This window comes from Phaethon lepturus, unplaced genomic scaffold, assembly GCF_000687285.1.
Source record: "Phaethon lepturus isolate BGI_N335 unplaced genomic scaffold, ASM68728v1 scaffold18286, whole genome shotgun sequence".
In the NCBI taxonomy this organism is placed as follows: Eukaryota; Metazoa; Chordata; class Aves; order Phaethontiformes; family Phaethontidae; genus Phaethon; species Phaethon lepturus.
Window position 1 is genome coordinate 1 of NW_010545765.1, and position 8,103 is coordinate 8,103.

At 37.0% G+C, this 8,103-nt stretch overlaps 1 protein-coding gene across 1 annotated transcript; it reads left to right on the top strand.

The window, feature by feature from the left end:
* Positions 1-954: 954 nt before the first annotated feature.
* On the top strand, positions 955-8,103 carry LOC104622329 (MLN64 N-terminal domain homolog; the record flags this gene model as incomplete). Its single annotated transcript, XM_010289067.1, has 5 exons — positions 955-1,008; positions 1,108-1,225; positions 3,819-3,917; positions 6,725-6,794; positions 7,618-8,103. Coding segments are annotated over 4 exons (324 nt in total), but the record flags the coding sequence as incomplete, so codon positions are not given.

Below are 8,103 nucleotides of genomic sequence, written 5' to 3' on the forward strand. Positions count from 1 at the left end.
GTAGTCTGAGATTACATGTGATGTTTTTTTTAAATTGTGTTGTTAGCATGACACAAACACATACATAATATAACTGCTGCTCTGATTGTGTTTATTTTTAAGTGCATGCCTCTCAGAATCCCTTACTCTTAGTTGTGTAGCTTTAGAGTATTTCTTCCAATGACATCCTCCAACTTGATGCAGTTGATTGTGAGGTGGTGAGAGTGAACCCATCACAGTGGTAAGCAATGGATGTATAAAACTTCACTGAAGGTTTGCAGAAGCCATTAATCTTAAAATCCTACCTCTGCTTACCAGAAGCTAGTTAGGTTCTGCTATTATTTAAAGAATTGCTGGACCCAAATGCAGTAATAGTGTTAGAAGCCTTGCGTAAGTGAACAGTACTTGTCCACTGCTTTTTTGGTGGTTTTCTAACACTTTATGTAGCCTGCCATTTTTTTTAAATGTCAGGGAATATCAAGTCTTCAAGGTGATTCATTTTTCACAATACCATTATGTGAATTAAAATACAAATCTGAATTTACTCGTGCAAAGATGTTTTGTGATTTGAAGTGGATCTTTTGATTTGGATGGTAGTGAAAAGCATTTGGAGCAACTGCTGTTTGCTTTTTCCCAAATATATAGGTAATTCTTTAAGGGACTTGGTGAATAAAATATTGCATCTTCATTATACAGTAAGATCACAATTTATATAACTTAGCATCTGTGTAGCATCTAAACTGCCTATCAGCTATGTGGCAATCAACATTTGGAGATGTCTACTAAAAGTTACCTATATTGAGAGGGTTATTTTAATAGCATTTTAAGTTAATTGTATCATATCTGCTACGTTTTATTAATCTATGATCTTACTGTTGTTGATAAATATTTAAAGTTGCAACTGATAGATAATGGCAGAAATGAGAAAGTAAATCCAATTATTAGTCTTAACTGTTTTTACCCTGTCTCTTTCAGTTTACAACAGCAGTGACCAGTGCCTTTTTATTAGCAAAAGTAATTATTTCACAGGTATATATTCTAATCAAATGTTTGTTTTACTTCATTGTTTTCTTGAAAGTAAGATTCTTCAGGGTCATTTCTTAATGTTGTGTGTTTGTGTCCTTCAAGCTGTTCTCACAGGGTGCTTTTGGCTATGTGCTGCCCATCATATCCTTCATACTTGCCTGGATTGAAACTTGGTTCTTGGACTTTAAAGTGTTACCACAAGAAGCCGAAGAAGAAAACAGTAAGCTTTTGATATTTCCCTTCAATCACTGCAGCTGGCAACATTTGATCCCATGTTATCTGGCAGAAGAATGCTTCTTTCAGCTTCTCAAAATTTGGAGAGCTGTGGGAAAAAATTAAATCATATGGCATAACTTTTCTTTTTCTGGAAAGGAACATATGCCTTCAACGAAGTGAGTTTTTAATTCTGGGACGCCAAGTTAAAAGTTACAAGGGCCAGAGATAGTAATTTGTCAAGCACTTAGGAACATAGATAATTTTCTGTGCTTAAGACATGAAAATTTACACTGACTTGCACTTCTAAAATTTTCTTTTTTGGGTAACACATAGACGAAGTTGCTGGTTCCTCTTGTAGCAAGAGCAGGCACAATAACTAACTGAATGTCACTAACTTGTCTTTTGAGGTGGAAAAGGGAAAGCAAAGAAGTATTGTGGAGAGTCTGCTTCATGCACAGATAGAATGAGACCAGAGCAAGTATGAATTTCAGCCTCTTCAAGATGGGGCGGTAGGGCATCTGAAGCTCAATGTATTCAACTAAACAGAGAAAACTCACTTATTTAGTTGAAAGAGAATATTGCTTGAGTGCTGAGGAAAAGAAAGCATAGATTTCTGCTACAGATATTTTGTTAGTTTCAACAGCAGGAGAGTAATTATACAGCGAACCTGGCTTTGTGCATCACACTCTGAAATACAGTCTGAAACTGTGTTGGAAATGCATGCTTGCCTGTTATGTAAAAACACAAACTTTACACGGGCATGGATGCCTCCATGGTTTTCAGTGCTCTGAGATGTAGTCTTTCTACTTTGTTCCCTTGTCTCCTCTTTCACAGCACTCCAAGAAAGAAATTGGTTAAATTAGTACATTGGGTTTTGCCTAGAAAAAGGGGAAATTAGGGTACCTTTTTTTTTGAGGGGGTGAGGAAATAACAGCTGCATCACACTTTTATTGAATGGATAAGAAATTTAACTATTTCAGAGACATTTTATAGACAAAGTATTTGATGCATACACATGTAAATACTTCATTATCATATTCATAAAATTGAGATATTATCAGTAAATCCCTGTGGGATTCAATGATACCTTTTTCATTCCTTGAAATAGATGGTATTTATTTAGAAGTATGTGCTTTTTATTCGAACTCTGTGTATTTCCCAAAAAGATGGTGTTTTACTGGAAAAATGCTGGTTTTAAGCAATTAAGTCAGACAAATGATAGACATGTTTGTATTGTGTTGTGTGGTGGTCCTTACATAGTGCCTTATTTGCTCTTAGATCTAGGCAGCTAATGAAGCCAGATTTTAAGTTTTTGCTTTTTGACCAGCTATTTTTCTCTCCTATCTATAGTGTGAGTGGAAACTGACTTTTTTCCCACCTTACTGTTTTGTTTTAAAACAAACAAACAAAAGACTACACCAATTTTCTGCCTAATGCAACAATGATCACAATTTGGATATGTTTTATCTGTACCTTTAAAAAAAAAAAAAAGAAAAGAAGGGCAAAACTGTCTTTCCACTGAAGAAGTTTTCCAGCTCTAAAAGTTTCCTTGCTATGAGCAGGATTTAAATCTAAAATCCACCAGTGTATTGTCTTCTAGCATCTTGTGACTTATTGTTAAGTATGGAGACTGACCTTCCTCTTTTGCACAGAGTGGAAATACGAGTAAAATAGTTGTCATCTTTGGAGGCTTCATAGAATCATTTAGGTTGGAAATGACCCATAAGATCATCAAGTCCAACTCTGAACTAGTTAATAAGATGAAATTAATATGTAGAAATAGTAGTTTGAGTTGGAAAGAGATTTTATGGTTTTTTTAATAACTGCTGGCTACCTCAGATAGCTCTCCTGATTCAGTAAAACATCAAGGGGTTTTTGTTGTGGTTTTTTTTTCTCATCAGTATTCATGTGGCAGAGAGTAAAGGATGAAAGTTCAGTAGCCTTATGTTGACCTAAAATGCTGTCTTTGCCTGTTATGATCAGAGGACCTGTTGACGGCAGTAAGGATGAGATGAATTAGCTTCTCTCCCAACCCCTTTTGGTTTTTGTCCCATATTAAACACACCAAAATAGCCCCATGTCATTTCCAAATAATTTTCCTAATTTTAGATGCTATCGAGCCAAAAGGAGTTGAAGGTTGGAGTAACTAGGTATGTTGAGACAGACGAGTGAAAGTAAGCCATTAATGAGAAGTCTTATAGTGGCAAACTGAGAAAATAATTCATTTGGTTATGCATGGCAGCTTACTGATCATTAAAAATATATTTCAGAGTTTTAGTTAGTGGATATTGATGAATTACTGATGAACACAGCATCCTCATCATGCAACTGCATATAGTAGAAGGTAGATTCCTTAATTCATGTGTACAGAACCTCTGTTTTGCTGGAGTGTGTCTCCTTAGCTGCCTGAAGTTATATAGAAGACATAAATGTTAAATTAAGAGTTTGCTTCTTTTCTGAGATATTTATTTCTAGAAGTAACTTGTTAGGAATGCTAACATAATACATCAATCTTTAGGATTCTTCATCAATACTTGATCCTTAAGATGCTATGTTGAAAACATTAAGGATTTGGGGTTTTGTTTTTTTCCTTTTAGGATTTTTGATAGCACAGGATGCTTCTGAACGAGCAGCTCTTCTTCACCCAGGAGTCCTCTCTGATGGGCAATTCTATTCCCCTCCTGAATCTGTAGCAGGTAGTTATGTTCACATAGTGAATGATTTTTCGTATTGGCATTAAACTCCTGCATATTTCACCCCCTTCAGAGGGTAAGGTGGGGGAAGGGAAAAAAAGTATTTTCCTTTTCAAATTAAGTGTACTTTACAATCCTAAAAGGAAAGATTATTTTCTGTTCAGTGATTCAGTTTAGTTAGTACCCGTCAGATGAATTACAATACACATAGTGGGGCTTCTGACATGTCCTGAAGGTGTGAAAAACAAGGTAAGTCTGAAAGAAAATGGTACTGCAGCTGATAGGAGGAGGTTATCGTTTGTTTCTGCCATCGATGATCCTTGTGGATCCCTTCCAACTTGAGATATTCTATGATTCTGTGATCTCTTATCTGCTAGCAAGTAGTGTTTATGCAACAATGCACCATTTAACCCAGCCTAAACTTGGAGCTTTACAGTATCTTAGGGTAGACAGCGAACCTATAACTGCTCTAAAGCAAACTGAAATTTCAATCAGAGGCTCTTTTCCTTTCTCATAACAAAAAGAAAAAGCCCTCTCTGTATAAACATGCTAGCTGTGTGCGTATATTAAACTGAGGGCAGGTGTTAATTACATCTTAACTCTGCATATCATCTGCTTTGTTCTAGTTGAGGTATGAGTCACATAAGCCAAAAAATAAGTGGAAATACTGAAAGATTTAAGAATGTGTTTGCAGGCATTTCAAGGAAATGAGTAATTTCTTTATGGGCTGAGTGGATTTGAGTTATTTGGGAATGCAGAGTGAACCCCCAAATCCTATGTCAGTCTTTCTACCCTAAAATGTAAATCTCTTCTGTAAAGCTGTGCTGTATTATGCAATATAGTTAAAAGATTAATGTCTGCTAATTGCTACAGATATGTTTGCCTATCTTGTATTATAGAGTTATACAGGTTGCTGATATTTTTCAGTTTAATGGCTGGGTCTATGGTTGCTGAGCATCTTGGCATAATGAATGACGTAGAGCTCCATGTAGGGATGACAAAGCATTAAGACAATGTTGAGTATAACGATGCAAAGTGAAAATGTATTTTAGTTAAAGCTGTGAGTCTATCTTGGCAATAGAATATACAGTGTGAGAGGAAGTGTAAGTGGAGCTAACATTTTCCCTGGCAGTTTGGCTGGGTCAATGTTACGTGTGCAGTGAGCTATTGTGCCTCAACGTGCGTGTGGTGACTACAGGTGTATGATTGTGCCATTGCTTGCAGCTCATCAAATGACTGTTTGTCACCTGAGTTTCAGTAACAGCTCATGTGCCTTCTCCTAGTCTGCCCTAACTGCCAAGTAAGTTTGTTTAAGCACCCTTTATGGGTATGAGAAGCAAAAGAAACAGTCAAATTAATATATTTGAACTAAAACACACAGACAGTGGTAGTCACAAAGTATTCTGAAACTGTTAGATGATGTACAGGAAAAATAACTCTCACTTAAAAATATTTTCTTAAAAATTCTGCATTTTTTTTTCAGATAAGGCAAGCCATGGATTGCTCTGAGAGCAATTTTTGGTCAATTTGCCTTTATGTAGTGATTGGAAAAATATTTAGATATGTACTATTTCTCATGGTCAGTCATGCAGAGGGTAATAAACCCTTTGCTGACATGGCAGCATGTCTAAAAACAAATCTTTGCTGTCAGGAGGTGACATTTAAAACAGGCTCTGTTGGAATTTTCAGCATATTCATCTTTTTATGTCTTCCTTGAGGATGCACGTGTCCAGGGCCGTACCCTTTTCCATCCACCACTTTGTATGGATTGACCCTAAATCTTCAACGTTACACTTGGTTGCCAAGTAATCATTCCTGAGGTAGCAAGTGGGAAATCAGCCTGGAAAGAGTACATTTCTACAGTTCTTGTACAATTTGAGCTTCAAAATGAAAGGCAGGTATTCTATTCCAAGAAACGAAAGGACTTCAGAGTAGTCTGGCCACAAAGAATGCTTAACACCTTTGTCTTTTTTTACTTCTTTGTGAGAGGGAATGTGGGTCCATAGTTCAGCTTTAAATTGATGGCAAAAGCCCAAGCAAGTCTCCCAGGCATTTTATCAAAGACATTTCTTTACTCACCTTCCCACATGTAGCCCTGTGACTGGTTAAGCGTTCTTTTTGGGGCCTTCCAGGGCTTTGTCACAGCAGAGAGCTGAGAGCAGGCAGGGGACAAGGAGGAGAGAACAGGGCAGGGAGAGGCAGAGAGGGCTATTTGGTTTCTGGTTTAGAGTGAGGCAATCTCTTGCCAGAACACTAGATTATGAAATTATGAATTTGTTAGATAGGATTTCTGGCTGCTTTGAAAGTGTCTTCTGAAGTTGTCTTCCAAAGGGCAGGATGCAGCAAGTAGGAAAATCTGCTTGTCAGTGAGCAAGTGTGGAGTTGATTGTCCTGAGTGTGTTGTAGTGAAAACTTGAAGAACTTGCTAACTGAATCCATTGACAGAGTAGGTATTTCAAGAATGATCCCAGTGCTGGGTTTTGGGTTTGATAACTGTTTAAAAAAAACCTTCAATGTGAAACACCAAAAAAGATAAGAAATTTAAAATAAAAAGAAAATATTTTTATGATAAATAGTTGCTTTAAATTGCCTTTTGATAAGCCATTAGCTTATCAAAGCAGTGGTGCTCTGCTCTTTTCTTTTTTCCTCTCTTTTCTTTTTTCCTCTCTTTTCTTTTTTCCTCTCTTTTCTTTTTTCCTCTCTTTTCTTTTTTCCTCTCTTTTCTTTTTTCCTCTCTTTTCTTTTTTTCTCTCTTTTCTTTTTTTTCTCTCTCCCCACTGATCTAACAGCATTCCTGTCTTCCTTTTCAGGATCTGATGAAGACTCTGAAGAAAAACAAGACAGTGAAAAACCAGTTGTATAGCAAATATGAAAAAGCAGGTAAATTCCTTTGCATAGAATCTGAATATTCCTAAAAATATTTTTTTCTTCTTAGTTCCTTCCCAAATAATTTGAACAGTGGAGTAAGTATTAGGAGTTCATCATCTTTGAACTCAGTCTGTCTGTCATAGCAACCTTCAAGCAGGAAATCCTGACAGGCTCTTGGGAGCCTGTAGTTGGGCTCCTCTGCTGCCGAGTTCTGGTTAACGCAGGCCTGGGGATCTGACAGCACTGTTCTGGAGTATAGTGTAAAAGGCTGCAGGCTCGGGGTGGAACACCTCCAGCGTTTATTTCTTGGCTGTTGTGGAAAGGACAATAGTGGTCCAGATGTGTAAAAGCTCCTTTTTTTGGAAGTGGGGAGAGATATTTCTCTGGAGATGGACATGCAGGAGTGCTAGGAAGAGAATTGCATTTAGTTGAGCTCTAGGACAAACATACTCATCTTGAAGATTGCATGGGCAAAACTACTTCAATATTTCCTCTCTCCTCAGTCTATTTAATACTGCAGATGGGTTACACTGGAACAGCTGTGTCCTAAGATTTTTTGTAGTGTACTTTGGTTAAATATGAGAGATTATTTCCTGATTTTGGAAATTACTTCCTTTACTTTTGGAATTACCTTGCCCCATGCTTTCACTTCACCACACATGGCAAAGTTCAAGCTAGGGGAGGTATTAAATGTTCTTGAGAAGCTGAAGCTTCCGATGTGAAATCTTCTACTGCTCGTCAGGAAGAGGAGATGACCTTTTCAGCCTCCCCGTTTTCAATATCTGTTGTCTTGACTTGCATCGTCATTCATCCTGACTTGTGTAATCTGTTGCAGAAAGAAAATCTCTGAGGGAAGTTGTTGAGGTTTGGAAACTGGCAACAGAGTCTGTGGCTGACTTGCTGGTGGAGCTGCTGAGGGGAGAATTTATTCATTAGGAAGCAAAGGGAATGGTTCCCATGTACTGTAATACCTCAAAAAGATGTACCTTGTTGACATATGTATATTAGGTTGCCTCCCAGGTGGTCTGAAAATATTTGTCTATGATGTATTATTATTCAGTGATTCCTGAAGTTGATCTTCTAATGACTAGGTAATTACTGGAAAGTGTTGTCTTGTGTACCTAATCAAGAGGCTGGTAATATAATGAAGTAAAACTTCTCTGTGGTGGAAGTATATTTAATGATTGTTGAGACTTGCTAGGTAAAATTATTTTATGTTATTGCAAATTTGTCACTAGTTTTATGTTTACTTTTTTTAACTCCATGCATTTTCTTTTTTAATGGATGTGTTCACTTTCTAAAATAAAAATGTTAAAACATG